At 40.7% G+C, this 26803-nt stretch overlaps 1 protein-coding gene across 1 annotated transcript; it reads right to left on the reverse strand.

Annotated features, from left to right (window-relative positions):
- Positions 1 to 8084: 8084 nt before the first annotated feature.
- Positions 8085 to 11999, reverse strand: LOC122773833 (ras-related protein Rap-2b). The gene is made up of 2 exons (XM_044032781.1): positions 11111 to 11999; positions 8085 to 9789 (listed from the first exon to the last, which is right to left on the reverse strand). Exon 1 carries the CDS (start codon positions 11713 to 11715, stop codon positions 11164 to 11166), a length of 552 nt encoding a protein of 183 aa, XP_043888716.1. The 5' UTR covers positions 11716 to 11999; the 3' UTR covers positions 8085 to 9789; positions 11111 to 11163.
- Between the last annotated feature and the right edge of the window lie 14804 nt (positions 12000 to 26803).

A 26803-nucleotide genomic window follows, 5' to 3' on the forward strand; every position in this document is an offset into this window, starting at 1 on the left:
AAAAAAGATTTATCCATCCTAGTAGCTTTTTCTTTTGGTAAAAGCCCACAGGCTGCAGAAAAATCAGCAGCAGTGAATTTGAGCACACCCATTTACCTGTAAATTACTTTGTAATCGAGCACAAAGGCTGCCAACGGCAGAAAGGAGCAGTGGGCTCCAGATTTATATGCAGCTCCCACCTGTTACAATGCTTTTCAATTTTCTTATTGTGCCTGTAGCCCAGCAGGCCATATTTGCACAAACTGCAGATATAATTTTAACACATTTCAGACAAGTGAGCAGGACTGGAAGTAATCTTCACAGACAGAGATACTGGCTGAGGCACATCACACCATGAAGCATGTGATCTGTTGTAATGGAGGACAATGGACACCCCCACGCTCACCACCCATCACGCCACTCCTAATCTGTCTTGAGATGATGCTTTGAAGGACATGAATTGACCTTGAGACTGATGTCACGTTCACATCATAGCTCTCATTTCATGCCGATTATAGAGAAAATCACCGGGGTAAAACCCCAGGCTTGTAATTCAGAGTTTGAGATGTGTTACATTAACAAAAGCAGCTGGGTCTATCACGTATTTTCATATAGTTCCAGTAATCACCAAAAAGTGGCGATGCTGCTGCAACAACAGGAGAGAAAAGGACAGCATGCAAGGTCATTTGACGACAAACATGAATTGTTATGACTTGCAAGTTAGAAAGTAATTCTTCCATCGCTGCATAAGCAACGGTGCAGCAGGATCTTAAGTGCAGTAATGTGGGTCAGTAGACTGGAGATTCCCAGTGTCACAGGAGACTTCCTCTTCCAAAGCTCTGCACAGGATATGAGCCATTTCCTCAGAGCTCAGTCTCTCTGAAATTCACAGAAATCATTTCAGTGTGGAGGGTCATAGCAAGGGCATATCTTACACATTTCAGATAAGACATGTATGGAATGATGACACTTTCATCTAGAGCCACTGTGGCGTTGCATGTGGCATCTGACAGTAAGTGTACTGCAGATACTGGTGTGACTGAACACATGCTACAAAATGGTTTCAGCGAAAATGAAAGAGACTTGTGTGTGTGTGTGACTCATGTGGTGATAATGTGCAGTTAGGTGTTAACAGTGATTTGTCTATAAAGGTATGAAATGTTTTGTTCTGACTATACTGCACTGTCACACTCACTTCCTTCTGCGGTGTCTTTGTGTGTGAAACTCACACGCAGGCATTCTGGGGTGGAGCTGCCGCTGAAGTTCACTGTGTGGACTTAATATGAACAGTCAAGCTGTGCCAAACACATTTACATGAACCCACTTCCCTGAACAGTTAGATGGCAAAAAAAAAATAAACAAACAACACAAACCTGTCATACAAAGTACTGTGAAGAAGTCGTTGCTTATTATATAAATTATTAACACGTTTGAGTGAAAATGTGGGAGAAACTACACTGACATTACGACATTCTCAGACTTTACACAAATAAGGCATTTATTTAGCAACTCAGCCACTTCATTAGGTACACCTGTGGAACAGTTTGTTACGCCAAATATCTAATCAGCCAATCACATGTTAGCAATATGTAGATTTGGTCATCACCAAATGATGATCACCGATCATCACAATTGGCACAAAAGGTGAGTAAAGTGACTTGAGAGACAGGCGGGCCGGTGTGAGAATGATATGCAATGATATAACATCCAGACTGCTGCAGACTCCTGGACAAAAATGCCTTGTTGATGTCAGAAGTCAGTGGTGAATGGCCAGATAGGTTTAAAATGATGACGTGAAAGGCAACAGTAACTTGTTATAATCAAGGTTCTTTGAATGCACACCACATCTAACCTTGAAGCAGATATGAAGCAGGGCTACAGCAGCAGATTTCCACACCAGGTGACAGTCCTGCTACTCTATTAGGTGTAAGTACTGTAAACTTAATAAAGTTGCTGGTGAGTGCATTTCTTGCCATACATAGAAGCTTAAGCTCTTTTGTTGATAGGGTTTTGATAGTTGCTCTCACCCACACATTTCTTTTTCTGCCCCCCTGGTTGTTCAGGTTATAAAAGATGTTGTGTAAACCAGCCTCAGGGAAACATTTTGATGATGAATCAGGACGTAACAAGGGAAGGAAAGAGGCAGGCAGAGAGATGAGGAGAGTGGGAAAAAATAACTAAATTAACACACAGACAATATAATATAAAGATACTTATCTTTCCTACACAGACAAACATTAATACATAAAATCGTGGAGAGACAGAGCAAAAGAGATTGATAGAGAAGTGGTTTTTTTTTCATCTTTAAAAACATTTATATACTGTGTATATATACGTTTACTGTTCACTTTAGAAAATGTTGTATGCTTGTTATGCACCAATGACACCAGAACAAATTCCTTGTATGTGCAAATCGTACTTGGCAATAAAGCTCTTCTGATTCTGATTCTGGTATCAGGAATACAAAACCATGAAAGATATAAAAAAAGAGAAGATGATGGGGAGAGATGAATGGAACTGCAGAGGGGGGAGGAAAGACACAGATGTCACGGCATGTTAGTCAGAATGCTAAAATTGCCGTGGCGACAAGAGGGCAACACCAGCGTGGTGGGAAGCAGTCACATGACAGAGCAACAAGCCCTGAAGCAGGATGCCACAAACCCACTGCCCTTAACCACAGATGCAGTAAAAAAAGATGCAGTCTAAGGATCATGTCCTGATAAAAGCAAGAATCCTGTCCAGTTTCAGTGTCAGTTTCAGTTTCAGTCCGGGTATACTAGTGCGTGTTGAATCAGTTTCCTGTTGACCTTTACGCCAAAGAAACACAAACGTGGAACAGCGAGATGGATCGTGACACAGATGTTTCGTACCTGCTGTTCATGGTAATCATGATACAAATTAGATGGAGCATGGCTCTTGTTGTTGCTGTGTTGAACGAAGAAAGGCGCCGCCGCCTTATGATTCCCCACAACATTACTGCAGTTACGTATACGTCTCTTTCTACTTCTGGGTCAAAAAAAAACATGGAGGAAATGTTGGTACATGCACAGAACATGAACATGAACGACTCCAGTCTGACTAAGCGTATGTATGCAGGAGTAATCGGACTATGAATCAAGGTGTTAAGACTGGCTCGATTATAGTCGGACTAACGTGTTTACATGACATTAAGAAAACTGAATTATTGTCTAAAATCAGACTTTTAACATGCATGTAAATGTACTGACTGATTCTAAAAATAGAAATGTGCTTGTGAAAGACATGTGGATGTGTGCATACATGGAAGAAAAAAGACAAAACAAAGAAACTGATATGGTCATGTTACAGCTAGCGTCTAGGTGACTCTTTTGATTGTGCTGATAATTTGGGAAATGAAGAGGACTCACTAACGTCTTTGCACTGAACCAGAGATACTATTCTGTTGCAGTCTATGCACTGAGGTGCTGTGTTGTCATGCTAGTAACAGTGGTTATGGGGTGTGGGTATTATTTAAAAAAAAAAAGATCTCTCAGCATTTAAACTTCTGTGGTTTGACCCTAACCCCCCCAAAATCACCCAAGTCAGAGTAGACTACGCTAGTCTACCCTGAAAGATGCATGAGCTCTTCTCTCAATATGACCTAATGTGTCACTTCTAGACATTTGATGTCGGCCTGTGACCAGACAAACGGTGACATAAACAAACTACAAGGAAACTACAAGGCATTTTATTTCTTGTCAGTCCTCAGGCAAGAGAAGCCCGCCTGCTGTTCCAGTGAGAAACCGCACCCAAACCTCAGGCTCTACTTCTGAGACCTGCTGCAGAACAACAGCAGCAAAACATCTGACTCACTCGGGCAAAAGGTAACACTGTTATATCAGAGACATGAGTGAAGATACTCAGCCAGGCAGCTCCAGACAGTAACTATAGTCACTCACTGGCCTCTTTCTTACGCACGCATTTTCAACTGCTGGTTACCGCAAATATTTGACGAACCAATCACATGGAAGCAACTCAACGTGTTTGGGCATCAGAATGGTGATATAAGTTACTTTACTAACCACTGATGTGAAATCAAAACTAAAATCGGCTTAAAGATTGTAGATCAACCAGCTGAAAAAACTTTGTGAATCACTGTACCACAAAAACATGTTGAGACTGGCTAAGAACATTGTCTCTGACCCTAATCATGTCCTCAACCAAGTATACAAACTATTACCATCCGGCCGGAGGTTCAGGATTCCACAGTTCAATAAGGAACTTTGAGGAATCTTGAACGTCATCTTTTGTTCATCTTATAATGTGTTTGTGTCTGTGGTTCTTGGGCGATATATTTAATGTCTGTAGTTTTTATTTTCCCTGACCCATATGTTTTTGCAAACAAGCTGCTGTGATGCAAGACACATTTCAGGCATGTTCTAACAATAAAGTTTTATCGTACCGTACTTCCAATGTTGATTGTTGTGCCAGAGACGGGCCGGTCTGAATATTTCAGAAACTGCTGATCTTTTGGGAGTTTACTTGCACAACCATCAGTGCAGTTTATAGAGAATGGTCAAAAATAAAGTGAGCAGCAGTTCTGTGGGTGAAAAAGCCTGGTCAGAGGAGAATCACCAGAGTGGTTCAAAGTGAGAATGCAACAATAACTCCAATAACTATTACTTTTATCTCAAGGATGACAACTTCAAGAATTACTTGTGTGGAAAAATTTATGTTTTGCATTTTGTAATTTGCATAGAAGACAGACAATCTAATATAGAAGAATTAAATTGCAGCCTTTGCCATTTGCTAATAGAACTGTCCTGAGGCAGATGAGCTACATCAGCTGAAGACCACACTAGATACCACCCCAGACACTTTATTAGATGCCCTGTGCACCTAATAATGTGGTATGCGTATTTAATTAAAGCTGCAGGAGGAGCCATGGCTGCACAAACTAAACGACCAGACTATTTTTCCCATCATAATTAAAACGCTGATTGTAACTCAGCTCAATTAAAACTTTGTCCTGACTGACTGAAAGCTATTAATCCACACATGAGACACTGTAGGCAACTAGTCTCCTTGTCTGACTGGCTTCATTGGCCTAGTTTCCTTTTTAGACCAAGATCTGGTGCGAACTAAAGCAACTGTGCTAGGATTATCTAAAGATGGATATAAAGAGCTGTTTGACTGCGTGCCCAGTGGGATCCATCTTGTGACAGAGAGGGGTGCGGTGTCTGGAGGCCTGTTTAGACAAATCCTACCCTCTCTCTCTTTTACCCTTTTCCTCTACTGCTTTCTCTTCTGCTTTGTTGTGATTTCCTCTCTCTCACGAGTTGTGATCGGTAAAGAAGAAAAGAGATGCCCAATTACACACAACGGGCATTTGCAAAAAAGCCAAAAACAATGAACCTAATCGAACAGCTACAATCCCTCTCCTTATCATACCCCCTCATTTCTCATTTCTGTTTTCACTCAAGCTAAAGACATGTCCAGACATTATACAGTTGAAGGAATGACAGGAATGACGGGAATTCTGGGGCATTCCCATCCAGGCTCAGTCAGCTCCCAGTGAGAAGGCCACTCCCTGATTTACAGAGAGCGCAGACTCAAGGAGCTGATGGACGATCAGTCGTGACGCTTCTTACTCCCTACTGACCCTTGTTGTGTTTACTCAGTCCAGTAGACAAACACAGTGAGAAGCACTGTGTTTGTCACTGTAACAGCTATCACCCAATAAAACTGAACAGCTCTGCCATACCTTCAAGGAGCAGTGTGGTTAAAGAATAAACAACATTGTCATATTTTAAATAATAAAATGGTACAATGGAAAATGACAGGTGAGTGATGCCTCTGCTGCTTGTGTCTGGACATAATTTCAGTGTTGGAATGCTGCAGGAATCTCAACTCCAGGGTGTTTAAATATGCACAGTGCCGTTTGTGCCGATTTGCGGTATGTGTGAGTGAAAGCGAGAAACAACAAAACTCATTCAGGCTTTGAGGGGAAGACAAACAGGGAGTGAAAGGGTGTTGTTATGGCAATGCCCAGTACAAAAGGAAATAACAGTGACACTCGCTGATTAACAATGCCGCCGTGTGTAAACTAAACAAAAGCACTGTCACATGCATTTTTGGTTGAATTAAGAGCGACATGACGTGTCAAAACAAAATGTGCAGAGAGAAAGGAAGGCTACCAGAGTCCAGCTGATGTCAGAGATGATCCTGCCTTCGACAGATACACTGAATAATAAGCACATCTGCCATGAAAATAAAGGCAAAGCCACATTTTTGAACACAGCAGAGCCTCAAAAATAGCATGATGACGTTGAAAGAGAAGCAGAAGCCTGTAATTCAGACAGCAGCCTATATAGTGATTAAGTCCCATGTAAGAAGAAAAAAAAAGATGCAAACACACACCACCCACTCTCTCTGGCTGTCGCAACACTTCCTGCCAGAACAACCAACTCCAGCAAAAACACAGATCTTGCATCTTCTGTGTTAAACCAATGTCTCCATCATTATGAAATCAATATTTAGCTGAGTGGAAAATGATCTGTATGAAACTGCAAAACCTGCCTCGATAATTCTTTAATTATCCCTGACAATAAAGTCCTGTCATGAGCAAATAAACTGCCTGTCTGTGGTGATTGAGAGAAAGATGATCGACCTGAGCGACACCCTCCTCGCTTACAGTCACCATTCCAGCAGTGACTGAACTTCCATAGGTCACAAGGCCACCGTGAGCAGCCATACCACATCCCAACCCCCCTTAACCATGGCAACCACATCACATGACCATCTCCCATGACCTGCAACCACAGACAAGCTGGGCCATCTGTAAACCTAAAACACGGCACATTTCCTGTTTGTTGTAAGAGAAACACAGATCTTTCAGAAATTAATTTCCTAGAAAACAAAAGAGCAGAACTGAAAAAGGCTGAAAGCGGAGAAGACTCACACCCACCCACAGACAACCCTCTGCTACCGAGTTGTTTTTAAAAAGAAAAACAAAGATGCAAGGAGTGAAACTTTTCCCGTGTCACTCCTTAAAAGGGGACAGATAAAAAGAAACAGGAACTTGACAGGCCCCTTTCTCTCCAAAGGGCAAATTCTTCTGCTATCAGATGTTTATACCACAGCAAGAGAGTGAAGTCACGCAGCAGTGGAAGATGGGGTGGTGGTGGTGGTGTACATTTACAGTATCTGGGGCATAGCTGTAATAAAAATTCTTCCCATCATCCACGACCATTGGAGTACGGCAGTTCAACTTCAGCTGTATGAGTTTGAGTTTGATAGTGAAGGTCCACTCTGTGATGAGGCATATATTATAAATGATTGATATCACAATATTGATTTTAAACACATCTGATCACACCTGTTGGATACACTATTAACATTAAGGTGGCCCCCTACCTTCCCCTCACACAACCATGTACCCTGACCTCTCCATGGCCCACGGTCACATGATGCAGGCCAAGCCAAAGAATACATATGATACCATCGCCTACACAGGCCAAACAGGCACAGATACTGAGGCCCACACTGCTGCAGTCTGTGCTTAGACCCTGACAAACAGACACCTAATCTGAGACGCATAAGGCACACACTGTAAATTCCACAACACACGTCATATAGTACAGGCCTGAGGACCAGCACAGAGCAGCGCAACAGTCCCAAGACTGGACTCTATGGGAAGCGCGTCCTGTGTTTGTTTACTCCCCCAGGCCAATCTGCAGCCGTCCAGCTAGCTGAGGCTAGATAATCCCCGTATGTCAACAGAGGCAGAGCAGTGTCTGCTCAGACTTAGCCGCTTCTTCACATCAAACCACTGCAGCCACACTGCTGAGGTTCTGGCCTAAAATCCTGATACAGCCAGAGTTAAGAGAGACATTTTTCAGGAGCACCACAGACATAATAATGCAAGTGAGGATGAGTAAGTGGGAGAGGCTTCATATTCATTCCTTATTTTGATGGGAGCAGGGGTGACAAATCTCATCTGTACTGTACTGTACAAAAACCCTTACATGGATTCATGCTGTTCAGGGACATTAGGGAAAATAGGAAAGTAAATTGTCATGTAAATAGTGTGAAGTCTTCTACTCTGTTATTTTGAAGTGTAAACAAAACAAACCATGTAGACAGGAGGAGATAAATCAAAAACTTTTAGAGGAGACCCCAAAATGGTTTTCATGTGCAATTAAAGTTATTAGAATTACATTTTGCATTTGTCCTCTGCATTTAACCCAATCTTTATTACACACCAGTAATGAACACACATAAGCCGGGCGCAGGTGCAGTGGGCAGCACTTATGTGAGCCCGGGGAGCAATGGGGGGATTGGGTGCCTTGCTCAGGGGTAATTTAAGGTGCCCACTGAGTTAATCCAACAATAAATGTGCATTGTAGTTTCTTATTAACTTCCTATTTCCTACTGACCTTTGGGCTACTACACAATCTCGCCTCATAAACCGCTTAAGTAAAATGTGAGTTTTGTGGGTTAAGTCAGGTTAACTCCAAATTAAACCCACACATAACTTTATATTTGAAGCAATCCAGCTCTGTTTTTGTATGCAAACATACAAAGTTCGTGTTTAACAAGTGACACCTGTTCATGATAACATTGTTTAGGCTGAGCAAACTGGCAGTTAGCCACGCTGATAAAGACGCTGAAACAAGATTTCAACAAAGAGAAAACACAGCTTGGATTCTTTTAAAAAAAAATGCAATTTGTATTAAAAGTCTTTTCTTTTCTTTTTTTTAAACCAGACAGCCCATTGTAAATGGCTGGTCTGATGTTATTCTTACAATCAGGTTAGATTTGTCAACGGTACATCATCACATTTCCTGTTAAAAACAACAAAGTAAACAAAACAAACAGAATTCCTTTGATTTAAGTTGTCCGGCAGGTAAGCCTTTGACGACGTTATCACGTCGATGGGGTTCCAGTACCTGTTCATGTCAAGATATAGGTTTAGCCAGACCGAGCAGACATTGCAAAGTTAACACCTTAGACTTCAAAAAGGCCAACGTAAAAACATACAGAAAAACGCCATTCCATTCACAAAAATACTACTGTCTTTTTTTTTTTTTTAGCCTCCACCTTTATAGGATTATCCAGAAGATTAGTTAACAGGTTTGTAGATTGCCATGATGAATGATGAGTTCTTTTGGTGATAAGTGTAGATTGGCACTAAATCTGAACAGCTGATTTGTTTTGGAAAGGCACTCGACACAAGGGCGATCGGGTCGCCGTCCCCATGTCCCTTCAGTTAAGGTCCTCTCACACACTGAAGAGGCAATGAAGGAGAGGGAAAAAAAAAGAAGAAGAAGAAGAAAAAAAAAGAATGGCACGCATCATGAGTACTCCACCAGCAGATAAATGTGTCAATTTCTTTTGACTTTGGAGAAAAATAGGATTTGGAGTGTTGTGCTCCAAGTTGGGTTAGGCAGAGATATCGCCTAAATCTTTACCTGCCCCAGACTGTGCAGTTATTTAACAAAATATACTCTCTCCCCTCGCCATCTTCTTCGTATACAGAAATAACCTTTTATGAGTAAGTGTTGCTCTCCATATCTTTTCCAATGGGGTTTAGTTCCGTTCGGGAGAACAGTTGGCGCTTGGCGAGGGGGTTGCTGCAGAAACTCTGGATCTGACATCAATGGTGGACACAGATCGTGCAGCAAAGATACTCCAGCCCAGCAGAATTCCTGAAGAGTGGATCCCTCCCTCTGTCTCAGCCCCCCCCTCCCTCCTCCTCTCGTCCCCCTGCAGCATTCCTCCCTTCATTTTCCTCCAAGGCCAGGGTGAGACACGAAGAAGAGCTCAAAAGTACACGCTTGCTGCAACACACTGCCACAAACAAGACATGAAAAAGAGTCATTCATAAAAGTTAACAACTACTGACAAAAGAAAGAAAACAAATGTGGTGGTTTTAGGGATCATTTTCAACTGGCTGATCCTTTTATGTGGGCCAGACAAGAACACTGGAATCTCTAAACTCCTGTTAACCCCATTTTGGGGGAAATTGTTCCATATGAGCCGTTGTTAAACAAATGCACACTGTAGGTGCACAAATTTATCCAGGAACTCAGTTAACCTAATTAAGTCAGTTATAGCTTGTTCCTCCAGTTCTGCAAAAGAGACACTTCCTCAGTCTGCTGCTTTGCAAAACAACCTGCCAGTAAAAACTAGGAACTATTAGTAAGATAATAATAACAATAATAATAATAATAATAATAATAATAATAATAATAAATTACTGGCTTGACATAAACATGATTGAAGTAGGCCATGCATCCAGTATTATGTTTGTTAGGGCTGCAACAAATTGTTGATTTTTTCATCAAATCAACACCTATTTTGATAATGGATTCATCTGATTGAGAGGAGTTTTACAATTAAAACACACATAGCTGAAATTCCAGCTTTTTATATGTGAATAGTATCTGGTTTCTTTGCCTTCATATAATAAATAAATAAGAACAATCAGAAAACCTATGGATTCGAGTCAAAACAAGACAGTTAAAGATGTCATCATTTAGAACTTTGGCAAATACAGATTATCATTTTCACCAATTACTGACAATTTATGCACTAAGCAACTAAATAAAAGACTAATTTATTATCACTACAGTTTATTACTCTACACACAAACTTCACAGGGTGAGGGCCTTAAACGGGGTCAATTTTTCTAAATATATCAAAAAACATTTCCTTTATTCTGGAAAAACTGACCATTGTATATATACCTACAAAGAGAATATGATGTCTCAAATTATACATCAAATATTAATCATACCTAATCAAAACCAGTGGCTGCTCCTCTAGGACTCTACTTTTTAGTTATGGCCAAACTTGTAATCCCAAATGTTTTCGATCTACAGTGAGATCCTGATTAATCATAGTTAGTAGTCACTGGTCAGTAATTGAACTGTTGTAGGTTCACTTCAGTGTTGTGCTACATGATCTGGGCGTGGGCCTCAGACGTTTAGCTAAATATTTAAGGGCCTCAAACCTCAGAATTTGGGGAAAGAAGGTCTGCTCTGTGCCTAATGTGAACATGTGCTAAGAAAGGGTCTCAATAACACGTTTATAAACGGTCTTCTGTCACCTCATAAAAGCACCAGTGATGTCAGCTTTACATTTTACAGTGTAGGGTGTCTCCACTTACCATTGCAAACTTAAAACCGGGCAAAGAATAAAACTTAATAGTTGTCCATTTCCTTAAAGAATGACACAGGACGAGCAGCACTGGTCGTCGCCATTTGTTGTGGAGGCATAGTTCATCTGTCGGACTATCTCCGCGAACAGTTCGTCCACAGAGCTTTTGTTTTTGGCTGAAGTTTCCATGAACGGGCAGTTCCAGTCGTCCGCCAGTGCCTTCCCTTCACCAGACGACACCTCCCTCTCCCCCTCCAGGTCCACTTTGTTTCCCACAAGAATCATCGGCACTCTCTCGTACCTTTTCACCCTAATGATCTGATCTCTCATCGGCTTGATGTCCTGGAAACTCTGCTGGTTCACCAGGCTGTAGACCAGGATGAAACCCTGGCCGTTTTTGATGTACAAGTCTCGCATGGAGGCGAACTGCTCGGTCCCCGCCGTGTCCAGGATCTCCAGGACGGACGGAGAGGAGTCCACCTCGATCTCCTTCCTGTAGAAATCCTCTATCGTGGGGTCGTACTTCTCTATGAAAGATCCCGTCACGAACTGGACGGTTAGGGCGGATTTTCCAACCCCGCCGGATCCTAGAACCACTACTTTATACTCTCTCATGGTTCACTAACAGCCAACACTCCGGCTTCCTCTCCACTGTGAGCCCGCTCGTCGCCCTGCTGGCTTTCAAACCGTAGCGCCGCCGCCGGCACTTTTCTTTGGGCTCCGGTCGGAAGATACGGGGCGTGGCCGTCAACTGCTGCCGCTCAGGGGGATATACGAGTGTTTAGGTTCCAGGCTCAGCATTTGTATTGTGACATACTGAGCTCCCGACGTCAGCCCAGCCGGTTCTTGAGCGAGCTTCCCCCGTTTTCGTTCAAGTCTCCACCGTGTGCCCGTGGCTCTCTTTGGCACAGTCAAGTCAACCTACGTGGCAACGCACCCTATCCTTTACGAGCTGTCAAAATAAAAGCAAAATAGCGCAATGTACGCTCCAAACTCACTCTTGTTGTTTCAATACTGGTTAACACATCACTTTAAATGAATATTGTTTAATAAAGTTGTCTTATTTTACGATTTGATGTCGGTAGCGATTATGTATAAGTTGTACACCTTCGTTTTGAAAGCCAGACTTTGTATTTCCGGTACAGTGTTTCCTCACTACGAATAGCTTGACATAATGCTCTCTCTCCCTCTCTCTGCGCTTCCTGCCCACACTCAGCACGCAGCCTGCGTCCCCACGTCACGAAACACTCGCCAGTGTTGAGTTAAAGGTGCAGTGCGGATGTTATCGCACAGTCAGCGCGACTGCTGCCCTCTCAGTACCCACGCAGATCTGCCACACCTTAGTTTCGACATCAATGATCCTCGAGCTTACTACTGCTTGACTCACTCCTGTGCAACTTTACTGGAAAGGCCCGTGTACAGCAATTCCTCCAGTCCAGTCATCATATTGCTTCACTTCTGAATCAGTATTAGCGCCAAAGTGAGTGTGTGTTCATAATTTGAAATGAAATTATGAATACGAATAACTTAAGAAGAGCTAAATAAGTTTAAACTACTGCTTAAAAGTTCAAATATACATTAAATGTTCAGTGTGTAATACTTAGATGGCTTTATTCTTAATACTTTTCTATAGATTTATAAAGGCTTAAACAGAGAGTGTACATCTAAGCACCTTGTGCTCTGTCATTTCAAGATTCAAGATTTTCATGACATGTTCTTAAGAACAGAGCAATATCAATCACATTTAAGAAATTCTTAGGTCCATGAGAACATGTTGCAACACCAAATGGCAGTAGTATCTTTATATTTCCAACATTACCAAACAGATTAATTAAACGTTAAAATTCTCATGAATGTTGTGAAACACATGGGGAAAGAAATTGAAATGTGAGCTCTAATGTGAACTGTAATTAAAAAATATCAGCAAATCTCAAGTGACGTGTCAAGAACATTGTTGTGACTCACATCAGGACTTTAGTGAACCATGACCTACATTTGTCACATGTTAAGGCTTTTGTTATTGATGTCTCCTGTGCTTATTTTGTTTTCTTAATGCAGCCCACTATCATTAATCTTTATTTTCTTGTTCACTGACTTGTTCCACTGAGCCGCTTTTCTGCAGTAAGCCAGATCAATAGCTGATCTACACCAGGAAGGAAGGCTGTTCTCTTGATTGTTTCTCAGACGTGCTCTGATTTGAGAGGGTTATCCAAGCATGACTCACGGACTGTTTCATCTCCAGTGCATGCGAAGGATTTGATGAGCTCGCAATAAAATCAGTTATTGAAGTCATCACATTTTATTTCGAGTTTGTGCCTACATGGGGGTGTTTGTAAATTCATCAGTGTGTCTGACTGTAATCTGTGACATAACAACTGTTTACGATCATACTACACAGTGATGAGTAACCCTTCATGAACCTGTTAACTCGAGGGATGGTTGGAAAAACTCTGATGGATCAATACACTTTTAATTAATGTGCAATTTACCACCAGTGAAACAGAAGATATGAGTGTGTTTTTGTGTTCATACACAAAAACTTCATGTTTTCTAGCTTGGTGGGAGGTGAGAATTATAATCATAGAATACATATTAATCCATGATCCTGTATTATCTTAAAGCAACCTATTAAAACAATATGTGCAACTTGCTTTGTGGGACAGGGCAGATATCATATCTTATCATATACTTTCCAGCTATGGAGTCATTCATTATATTTCTATTGTTATTATATTATATTTAAAGTTTTTGTTTGACCAGGGAACATAATAAAACACAACATTTGTGAGGTATCTAAAAAAAATAAGCCCCCTGGAAGGTTTGTACTTCCCCACTCCCAAAAACTAGCCCCTTACCCTAACGTTAACCATCACAACTAAATGCCTAAACCCAATTCTAACCCTAACTCTAACAGCAGGTCCCACTGACCTGGGAGTAAACTCAAAACACATTTATTTAGAACGGCTTTTAAAATTCAGTAGCAAGGTGACACTTCTAATTTTATTGATTTTCCTCACTGTTTTATTGTGTATTTTACTCATGCTAACTCACTGAGTGTTTTTTAATTCTTTTTTTTATATAAATCACTTATATTTGTAGAAATAAACATTGACTGATTGATTGATTGATTAACTCCTGAAAAGCCTGTTAAAGTTGTGAGGACCAGCCAAAAATATCCTCACTTACACTCACACTCACACGTATGGTTTATATGTTTTTTTTTGGTCCTCGCAAAGATACACATACAAACACACACACACACACGCACACACACACACACACACACACACACACACACACACACACACACACATTTTGAAATCAGAATTCCACCTCTGGGTGACATAAGTGAAATATGTGGATTGGCCTGTCATGTGGCTTTTCCAAACGCCAGCACCTCCTAAGATCCCATTAAGAAACAACAAACCAAAGGACAAGCGCTGGTGCTCTGCCTGCCCCACAGGGGGTGTGGGCTTACATAGCGTGTGATGTGGATTGTCACAAGACACTCGATCACCCTGGCTATAAGGAGAAGGCTGTCCTGTCAGAGCAGATTTTTACACACCTTTGATAATTAGATAAAATGCTCACTTAATCAGTTAATGGTATGCGACACCCCCAGGTGAATTCTACACAACAAACTAAACAAAGAGCCGGATAAAGGTAGCGTGTCGCTTTTCACACAGCTGCTGTGTGTTTACAGCTTCTGACTGTAATTGGTCTACAGTACACACACTTGTAAGCACATATACTTCTTTTTCAAGTTACATGAAATTAAAAAAGTTTCCTTGATGCTAATAAAACAAAAAAATAAGAAGAAAAACACATTAGGAAGATTCTAGTGGCTTTAAGGCTATTAGTGTCCCTCATATTTAAATAATAATGTAAAATAGAAAAACTGAACAATAATCCCCTCTTTTTTTTAACTTTCTTAAATCAAAGATGTTATGAGCACCTTCTGTCCTCATAACCTCTACCAAGGGGCCTGGATTCATTTCACTTCACCTGAGATTGCACCCTCATCTCATATCATCTCCATAAGTGCTCATTGAAATAGCTTTAAATAGCCCGAGGACTAACCCTCAGTAAATGGTGAAGATCTCCAACCACACACACAATAAGACGTACAGTGACAGGTCTTTAATCCTCACTCCTGGTCCTGTGAGAGTGACAGCAGACTAATTAAAACGTCTGAGATGACCAAGCTAATTAATGACAGAGATAAGTCTTCTTCAGTGTTTTCATCCCACGGGGACTCAAAGGCATTTCAAACAACAAAGTTTCGAGCTGTAATTTCAAAAAAGGGACATTTTTAATTACTTGGTCTGGATGTGCTGTTTATTGCCTCCTGAGTTTGATTTAATTACTACGTTTTAATAGGTTTTTTTCTTCCCAGCTCGTCCTCTGAGGCAATGTTTGTGTTGTGATTTATGAATTATTCAGATGGTGGAAGATGCCAATTTATCATTTCATCAGCATCAGTGTGAATAAAATGTTTCCTGTATGCCTAATACAATATTATGCAATAAGGTGTTTTTCATTATACACAATAACACAAAAATAGGCAAGCTGCTAAAACAACTTATTATTCTTACTTTGAATAAGAGCAATAGTACGGTTATTGGTGTGTGTAAAGTCAGATTTGCTGAGATGGTGTTTCTGGGTAATGACATCATCCAAAGTCATAGAAATATGACTTCTGTTTTTGAAATGATTAAATGTTATGTACACATAAAACATGAAATAACAAAACTAAATTCACATTATTGTATACTGTGTATTGTATAGATGAGTTACAGAGATGACACAGATTGGCAGGAGAAGTGATTGGATCCATAGAGAATAACAATAAGAATAAGAGCTTAGAAATACAAATAACCTGCTGCTTTCACTTTATGTCTTTCTGTACGACCGTGGGATTCAAAAACAGTCTCTCAAAGTAACGTCTCCTTGAATCAACCACAACTGAATTTTGCTTTAACGCTGAACAATGGGTTCTTGGTTCTCCTCTCTGCAGTGAGACACTTGGTCCAGTGGAGGGCAGCACACTCACACACAATCCTGAGTGCAGACATTGCCTGTGGATACATATTCAGATGATTAGGTACCTGATTAAAAAGCACTGATACTGATTTAGTGACCTATTGGCAGAATTTTATTTACTTATAAATATTTTTTTTAGCAAAGCCATATTCAAAGTCAATTAAGTCAGTGGTTCCTAATCTTTTTTTTAAAACCAAGAGGTATTGCCTTGTTTTCGTTGATTTCTCAGACATGATATTTTGTTGTACAGATGCTGACAGCAGAAACACCTGATGAGACTTGCTTTTTAATTTGGGTGAGTGTGTCACTGGGATTTTCCAAATGTAATATGAACAAATATAACTTTTGGCCCTCTTCCACTATGGTCCCAACTCGCCTTGACTGGCCTCAACTCGCCTCGGCGCGGCACGGCATGGCACGGGTTGGTTTTCCATTACAATAATAGTACCTACTCAATGTGGGCGGAGTCATCGCTGCACGGCTGCAGAAAACTGCCGTGACTAGTGACTTGTAAAGCAGCCATTTTTATAAGAACACAACCTCAGAGCAGACACCTATATGTGCCCCCCATGTGATCTCTGGCGCACCCCTGAGGGGGTCTTGGACCCCAGGTTGGGAACCATGAACTTAAGTCAGCTTGTTGCTCGGTTTGAACATCAGCAGGTCATTCCGACCATCTACTATCTAGCTGAATATATAGTGTTAATGATCAGTTATGTACAGATGTACATAATAAAGTGTCCGGCGAGCGTATGTTATATAATCTTTACATCTAACCTCATATAATTACATACTGTACTACTGTAATAGACACAAAGAGACGAGTCAGTTGTAGTCAAGCTCCAATAAAACCCCCAAAAACTGAAGGAGTGAAGACAAAAGACAAAACAGCATTATGTTCAACAACAAAGCCTGAACAGTCTGGGGAGAAACTGATAGAGTCATTGACAGTGAGAGAAACGTTTCAACCAATCTAATTACAAAATTAATAATAAAAAAAAAGAAAAGAAAGAGAGAATGCAATGTTGTAAGAGGAAGCACGGAGAAGAGAACAGAAAGAAAGGAGTAAATAGAAAGAAAGAGAGTGACAGAGAGAGAGAGGGAGAGAGAGAGAGAGAGAGAGAGAGAGAAGACACAGGGTCTTTCTTTGCTGCCCACAATGCCAGGCTTTCTTGTGTGGAATTTGGCTGTCATTAATAATACATACAATTCTATCTAGTTCACCACAGTTGGCTGCTGGGAGTTAAAGTTGAAGGCTGAGAGTCACAGAAGCCATTATCATCACAGAGTCTGACATTCTCACTTCCTCACTGAAGCTGATGGTGATGAGGAGGAGGAGGAGGAGCAGGAGGAGGAGGAAATGGAGGGTGTTCATATTAATGAGAAGTGAAGTGCTGTAAGTGAGTGTGTTCTTTTCATGCTTTCCCCTGGAGGCTGCAGCACGTTCATGAAGTCTTTGGGCTGATATGAATATTCTTGTCATCACCAGATGACAATTCAGAGCATGAACAAATGTCAAAGGTTCAGTTTTGTGTCCAGAGGTAGAAAAAAATAAAACAAAACAACAAAATCCCAGAAGCAACATAATTATTCATGCATTAATGAAGGGGGCACAAAGTGCAAACCACATTACATAAGAGTGGGAAAATTAATTTGAAAGAAAGTGAAAAAGGGTTGATGGTAAATTGTAAGATTATTTTTTAGATGGATAGATTCTTTTTATATCTCTTACTTTTCAATGTATTTTATTCCTATTTCGTTTACTTTGATCAATTCATGATCATAATTAGAAACCAAATATGTATGAAATAATAAATGGGAGGTGTGTGAGCCATGATGTCACATGATAAAGTGTGTTTGGTTCATCATAGATCAAATTGTTTGCACAGATCTGTCACGTGTCAAAAGCTAAATGGAATTAAGTTATTTTTAGAGCATTTTCCTCCTTTATTGTGCATGTCATGACTTGGGAGAAAGACTAATGGAAAGCATGTTTGGTCCAGTCAGTGAATAGAGATGTCAGGAAGGCCGTGTTGGTAACAGGTAAGCTCAGTTTTACCATCTGACAACAATGCTCAACCTGCATTTCCAAATGAATTCCATTTTTAGAGCATTTTATGAATCAAATAAATAAAAGAAAAGTCTCCGGTGGAGTAGATTTAGACGACAGGTCAAAATCGACTTTTTAAAGTGTAAGCCTCTGTGTGGTCATCCGCCCCTGCTGCCCGCTGGATATCTATTCACAGTTCACAGTTCACAGTTCATGTGGTGTGAGACCAGCAGGCCACAGTAACAGGTACTCATCCACAGTCACTATCTGATCTGCTCAGCTGATCACCACAGTCACTTGGCTAAGTTTAGCAGGGAATCCAGGACAAGTGGATCACCTTACAGGCACACGCACACACACACACACACACATGCACACACACACACACACAGACATCTATACTTCATAGGACCCTGCATTGACAGCCAGTTAATGCCTAACCCTACCACTGACCTAATCACAATTCAGATCTTAGCCCTAACCATAACCAGTTCCTCAGAAATTAGTTCATGCCTCATTAGGAACAGGTTTTGGTCTCCATGAGGACAACTGGTCCTGACAGGGTCAGTGTTTATGACAGAAAAGGTCCTAAAGAGCTAGTAAATATGAGTACACACCCATGCACACACAGTATTGGTAACATGGTAACCCATTTTTACTCTTTGGTTTTCGACCCAGTATGAAACGTTGGTTTTTATCTTTTTTATAGTTTTATTGTATGACTTTTTCATTTGTGTTGTATTTATACTTTCTTGTATGTTTGATTGTTTGTCATTAGGTCCATTATGTCATTTTTATATTTTATTTATCTCTGTTGTACAGCACTTTGTTTCAGCTGTTGTTGTTTTTAAATAAAGTTGGATTGGATTGGATTGGTATCCTTATCAGGGCACAGCATTGCCTTCCATTAATCTGGACTGCCAAACTCAAATCTTATCCTTAATGTCATCCTCTTAACTTTAACCTAACGTCTGTATTTACATGTTATAGAGTCTCAGAAATGAGGTTTTGCCTCATTTGGAGGGACTATAGGTTGCCAGCTAATATTGTCTTGGAAAAAGTCAGTGTTTAACACACAGACAAACGCACGCACACACGCTTGTCTCTTTGAATGATACGTCTGTTGAAGAGGAGTTCAGGAGTTTCCTGCTCATTTTAATCAGCAACAGAAACTCATTTACATTCGTCCTCAGTGATGAACACAGCTTATTTTAAAGTGCATCACTTTCACTTCATATTTACTACATCCCCATTGCACTTCCCTCTGTGAAACTGTCATGTGAGACACACTCATGCACACACTTATACACAAACCCCTCCAGAAAAACAAAGATTAGCTGGGCACCTGCACCTTCACAGGTCTCTATGAAGGTTAGTGTTTGTGTCTGTGTGTGTGTGTGTGTGTTGCCATTTTTTACTTCACCTAACACACACCATTAATCTCCTCTAGACATTTGGTGTCCACTGCGCTCTCACACTGATACCACTTATCATTGGCACAGACATCTACGGCGCAGCACACACCTAGACACTGACAAACACAGTGAACTGTGAGAATTAATAGGGCGAGGCAGCGAAGCATTACGGGATAATAGAATCTAAACAATGAGGCGACAGGGGGAGAAAAAACGAGGAAGGGAATAAGAGGAAGGGGAGGTTGTCAGGGAGGAGGTCATGGAAGGAGGAGCTGGATTTATGGTCAGGAGGGAGAGGTGCAGAGGTGAAATTGGTGACACACAGTATGTGTTGGTTGTGAAAGAATAATTTCAATTTCGTCTCCATGCTTTTGTCTCTGCCTCTGATAAAACACATTTCCTTCATTTGTATGGCGGTGTTTGTGCTGAAGTTACAGAGGGCGAAACGTTTTGTCAGCTATTTCCGTGAGAGTGCACTCCACTGCCCATCGCCTCCCTTTGGTTAGGGATAATGGAGGAGAGTGTGCATACTGTATGTGTACGCATTTGTTTGGAGGATCAATAGTAATAATAATCCTATCTGTCAGGAGAATTTATAGTCCGTACACTTCACTAAGAGAAAAGAGATGTACGAAAAGAAACTGGACTACATGGGATGTTCATCAGGTTTACTTTAGAAAGAGCTCAGTGCTTATTTAGAGTGCTCCAAGAGAACATGCCAACACTACAATCAGAGTCATTAGTCTTCAGTCTGTGTGTTTGTTTGTTTATTCTCTACATATGCCTGATGCTCACTATGATTAGCCCATACAGAGGATGTCTGACTCACACACACACACACACACGAATAACACAAGTAGTAGCAGTAGTAGTAGTAGTAGTAGTAGCAGTAGTAGTAGTAGATGAAGTAGTAGTAGTAGTGTTTAAATCGATTACAAACCCTTTCCTGGGTGTATCAATGCAAACTACTGCACAAGGTTCAGGTTCGCTACAAAGTACAACGCATTAACGATGATCAAATGTTAATGCGTTCTACTTTGAAATATACCTCACCCTCTCAAGAAGAGTCAGCATAGTTTGTCTCTCATCGAGAAAGAAAAGCTTTCAAATAACTTTGGTGTTGTTTTAAAACTGTGCTGTACTTTACTGTGGAGACCGACAAGACCTTCCATTGTTACATGTGCCGTTTTAGAAACGCCTACACTGATCGCACAGCAGCTATAAAAGAGTTTAACACTTGAGTCACCTGCTTAGCAAGCAGGAAAACAAACCTCACTCGTGAGGATGTAGATGTTGATAATACCGCTTTATCTACAGTTGATTATTAACACTGTTGGCATGAGCAGGAATTTGCAACACACACATGCACATGCACATGCACACGCACACGCACATGCACATGCACACGCACATGCACACGCACACACACACAATATAGCGAGCGGGGAACGTGAAAAGATAATGCAGACAGAATTAAAAAGGAACTTTGAAGTGTTTCACTTTGAAGTAGCAAATGAAAAATACAAAAGGGAAAATGAAATGGCAATTAGCACCATGTCTCATTTTTAAAAGACATGTGCTTTTTACTACAGTCAAAGATATGGATTTTAATTAGATCCTAAATGATTATAAAGCCCTTTACTAATAGTTTAAAACCTAATCTGATTTGTGAAGCTAAAAACAACATCTACATGTTTTCAGCTTTTATAGTAACCCTTTTACAGCATTGGATTCCTCCAAAATATGCGATTAAATGTTTGACCTTTGAGTATCGCCTTTTCTGACCCATGATGTAGATTTCTATTCCAAAAAAGGCCTTCAGAAGAAAGTGGGTGTAAGCACAGGATGAGACTGTTTGTTACCGTTAAGTGAAGCTGGCATGAAATCAGCCCAAGATAACATTCGGAAATTCTATTCCATCCCAACACAAGGCTGATAGCTCGTCCAGTAGTTTCATAAACACAATTTAAGCCTAAGGGAAGGTTGTAATACAAGGAGAGTGGAGAGCTCCTAATCCCTTAGAAAAACACAATCTTAGGTGTTTATACACAACGAAAAAACACAGACGAGGCGCGGTCATGTGAACGATGACTGTGCTTCTGCATATATGGCTCTGTTGTTGACTTTCCCATTATTTATGTGATGGATATACATACTGTATATACCTGATAAAAAGCATTACATTACGTCCATTACTCACAGGTTTAATCCCACTCTGCAACACTCATGCCAACACAACAACGGTAATATGGAGCAGAGGATGTAATCTGCTTCTGGGACATAAATTGCAGTCCTAAGTGATTTATCTTGCACGCTGCAGTAGGGCAATGGTTAGAACGACAGGTTGCCAGCTAATAAAAGCATTGGACTCTCAGTGCAGAGCCTACAGCTCATCACCCTTTTACAGTTTATCCACAACTTGCGGAGAAGCTGGAGCCAAAGTGTGGACTGCTTCATTATTTATTAGAAATAATGGTTGTCTTCACACCATGGTCTGTTAGTTTTGGGTGACATTATACGTACGGTGTTTTTCCACTATATAGTATGGCCTCGACTCGTCTCTACACTGGTTCTGGTTGGTTTTCCATTACAATATAGTACCTCCTCAACGTGGGCGGCGTCATCACAGCACGGCTGCATGAAACTGCTGTTACTTCTAGTGACTAGTGGCTTGTAAAGCAGTTATTGTCGGTGTACTGAAACATTAGAATCAGTTAATTAAAAAGATTTGTACACTACTTCCTGAATGACCGAAGCTGAACACAGTGGCAGGGTTTGTGATGCGGTTTGTCGCTCACAATCACAGGTTTTCAGCAGCAGACTCCTCTGTTAAATGATGAGAGTTTAGACATGTCCTTGCTAAATTGTTAGAGTGGTTGGAGATTAACCCACGCTTTCAGGATTGTTAAGTCTTTTTAACCCATCTACATTTCGGCATTGTTCACTTTGATTCTTGTGTCTCTTCCTGTGACGGCACTCTGACCAATCAGTGCACGGCAGTCTGACGTCATGCATTGTATCAGCTCAGTTCACTTGGAAACTCGTCTGAGCAGTACCAGGTACAATCGCTAATGGAAAAGCAAAATAACCATGCCGTGCCGAGGCGAGTCACGCTAGTGCATGGAAACATGTCAACAGACAGATACATAAACTGAAGCTAACAAGATCATTCAGTGATCATTTGGCTTCTACCCTGTAGTTCTCAACTTCCCGCTTGAACATCTGGCTTTATCTTCTGTATTCTTCATCCCTCCAAACAATGAGCACCCTTTTATTCAACCTCAGCTCCATATCTGTTCTCAGACTGTTCTGACAGTCCCGCAGATGTATTACTGAATACACACTGTATTCCAAGAAATGTACAATTTGAAAGTTTGGTTTAACACTGGCTGAGCCAAACCTTGCCATCTCCCACTTAGGCCAAGTTAAATTGCTTGATGGGTTCATTGAGTCCCTGTTGCATGAAATCGAAGTGGTTCAGTCAGCCAGTCGTTCATGTTGATCGATGACGATGCCAAGAAGCAGCAGAAAATCAAGAGGCCATGTGGGAGTGGCTGCAGAGGTATTGATCATAAACTTTATGACATCCAAAAATATGACAACTCATGCTCTGTCTCACACACCCCGTCCCACTTTGAACAAACTTTTTTTTTTCTTCTATTTTCTATTTTCTCTTGTCCATAAAATAGACCAAGGCCGATGTTTGGCTTTAACAACCACACGTGTGTGTGTGTGTGTGTGTGTGACAGTATGATGAACGTCAAGTCATTTCAGGGTGTCAAAGTAGGCCAACACCAGAGGCGACACTGAACATATTGCACCAAAGAACGCTCTTATTTCAAATTGCTTTTAGTGTCAGAAAGCAGACTTACTCCGGGGCATTGGTACTTTTGATTGCACATCACTCATTCTGTGTCGCTGCATCTTTTTTTTATCATGTCAGTATATAGACAGAACAGCTGTGAATGGAAAACTGATGGTTAAAACAGCTTCAAACCGAGAGTCAATATGAGGTCATCCAATTTAAATCAAATTTTATATTGATATTCATTTGGCCTTTTGATTCTCTGCCAGTATTAGTTTTTTCTAATATTTGGTAATATCCAGACTGTTTGTTTCTATTTTGTTGCCTGGTGATGTTACTGTGAAGCAAAAAAAAAAGTGCTGTAGAAGAAGTATTCAGAGCCTTCATTTTAAAGCAGCAATACCACATCATACATACAAAAATACTTAAATGTCCAGCGTGTTAGAATTAGCAACATCTAATGGTGAGACGGCAGATTGCAACAAACAGAGGATTCCTTTGCTCCTTTCTTTTCAGTGGTGGCTGGTGAAAAATCTGCGGGGGGCGTATTGAAATAAAAAGAGAAAAAAAAGTAGCCTGGCAAATTAGACCTACATCAAGATGTTTGAGGAACCCTGGCTGCAAATTAAATTTGCTACCGCTTGGGCCGCTAGCCTAGATTTCTAGGCTAGAAAAAAAGCACTACATGAATTAAAAGATTAGAGAGGAGACATGACGCTCTGTTCAGAGAGCGAGAGAGAAACACACACGGAGTGTTGCCTCTTGCTCTGACAGTATGATGTTTCAAACTAGTTTGACATTCACAGAAGTTTATAAAGACATGATTGACTAGTCCTCTCAGCTGTGGGCAGAATTGTCCTATCTTTTGCATTGCAAAGGCGTGTCTGTGTGCATTCTCACTATAGCGAGAGTCCATGGTAAAGACGTGAGCGTCATTTGTGACACATCCTGTAAAAAAGTGAAAGTGAAGTGGAAACACCAGGTTTTGAACCTTTACTCACTGAGTTCTGCCAGAGAAGTAACTATTCAACTAGGCAAGAGGTGCAGGTGTGCAGCCATAACATTTGAGCTTGGCAAGTAGAATACTAAGATCGACGACATCAGTAAAGTGCTAATTAAAAGGCTATGAGAATCAAATATTGTTATTTTATTTTAAAGTGATACAATATATCTATACATACTTATGGGTAGTACAGTATATTCAATTGCTGCAATAAAGTTTTATAGATAATTAATTCTATTGCTTTGAATTATTATTGCACTCAGATGTAAGCTGCAGTTTAATGTTATAGGCATTTGTAATGAAACTAATATTATACATTACAGGGCACAGGTTTCTATTTACTCACTGTAAGTCAATATCATACTGACTGTGGAAAGTTCCCTTTGTCTACAGGTCAAGGGCTAAGTATCCAATCCCCATTGCTCATTGTTAAATGGACACTCTAAATGGACCGCAGCCACAGGGAGGACACATCCAGTGTGTTCCTTGTGCCATCCCAAGCCCGGGTTAATGGGAGGGTTTCTATAAGAAAGTGTGTGTATCATCTGCTCATCTTTTAAAATACAGTACATCATAAGATACTTGAGTCAATGTAGTTGTTCATTTCCAGTATTTGGATTGAGAAAAAAAAAAACTATGGAATTAATAGCATAATACTGTATATGTTATATTGATAGTTGGAAAACATGATTACCATCATTGGAGTCTCATGAACATATGACACCAACTCAAGCTCAGATCGCATTTTAAGTTACACAGTGTAGGATTGCTCTCAGGTTTCCCCAACAGTTGGTAAACGGTATCGTTTGTTAAAACTATTACAACATGTTACAACATATATTATGTCGAGGTAACATTTGTTGACAAGCCAACGATACCAGTGAACTCTGAAGCAGGACTTGTAATGTGCAAACAGCCATGTCGAAATGGCTTACTGTACAACCCGGCTTATATAACCTGCTACTCATTGTTTGCACATTGTTTGAATCACTTGATTTATGAAGAATATGTGCGAGAGGACAAGATGACTTCACTAACGCGGCCTGACACACAGCACGCTCAAACACTCTAGACTCTAGAAATGACAAGCAAACAATTTACACATATTAGTCCAACAGTCTTTTCCTTTCCTTCTTCCTTTTCCTTCCTTTCCAAGGTGAAAGCCGTACCTTGTCCTAACTCTTCTATCGTCACTCTCCTTCAGTATTTGTGCTGCCTCAGTCAGTGCAGAACTGCTCAGGCTTTGACACGGAGAACATTCCCCCATATTGTAAGTTAATGCACCATCAAAATAATCCTACATTAATTCCCTTCAAGAAATCATTCAAGACGAGACATGCAAGCACAAACAAAGCTATAGACTTGCACCCGAGTGTGAACACTAGTAAGACAGGTTTGAGACTGATTATGAATACGCAATCAGAGAAGTCTTTATTACGACATCTGTCATCCCATCAGGTGATCGTCAGGTTAAGCAGAAACAATGTCACATGGAAACCTGTGTCATTAGTGGTCATGTTTCTGTGTGCAGCGGCTTCAGTTATTGTTGGTCCTGTCAATCACAGTCATTTCTCCCTCACACGCATGTTGCATGTTTGGAAATTGGAATTTTGCCGTCCACATGGTGCAGTGTGATGTTTTACCATGTAAGTGCAATGAATAAACACTTGTTACACAGCATCAAAGAATAGCACTGAGACAAGAATGTTGTAGCCAAGAACTAAATATTTTTGAAATGTGTGTTTATCAGTACAGTTGGACAACACGTACCTGGTTGTGTGACTTCTTTGGAAAGAGTTGTGCTCATTATACCCGATGAGTTTCTCCTCTCTATAATATTATAAGCTTTATGCCTAACTATGTAAAATTGAGACCATATATGTTGTGATTTGGCATTATAGAAATCAAACCGTATTTGATACAAATAAAGGGCTGTGGGACCACGTTGCCCATTGTTAATCGGACACTGCTGTGGTGACCCTGAAAAAGAATGTTTTCCTGCAAGAACTGAGCAATGCACGAAGCATGCACAATGTGATGTTGATATTATGCAACAGAGACTCATATGATAAAATTGACTGTGTTTACAAAAGGACAGAAGTTTGTATGGTTTCATTTAGCTTCTGCAGCACTGTCGCAAGTTATCAGTGGATGCAGGAGGATTTGCACCAGAACCACATCATTGCCCATAACCGTTTGTCAGAGGTCCCTCATGGAGGACCACACACCAGCATTTTGATTAGGATTGGTTTGTGTGGTGGTTTTTTGGCTTGGGCAGACATTGTTCTGGTAATGGATGTGGTTGCCCCAGCCCTTTCTGTAAATCTCCAAGAACGAAGCTCCGTGTTTTACTTTGGTTGTAGTAATGGCCTCTTCATCTGCACACA

The sequence above is a fragment of the Solea senegalensis genome, linkage group LG8 (assembly GCF_019176455.1).
Source record: "Solea senegalensis isolate Sse05_10M linkage group LG8, IFAPA_SoseM_1, whole genome shotgun sequence".
Classification (NCBI taxonomy): domain Eukaryota; kingdom Metazoa; phylum Chordata; class Actinopteri; order Pleuronectiformes; family Soleidae; genus Solea; species Solea senegalensis.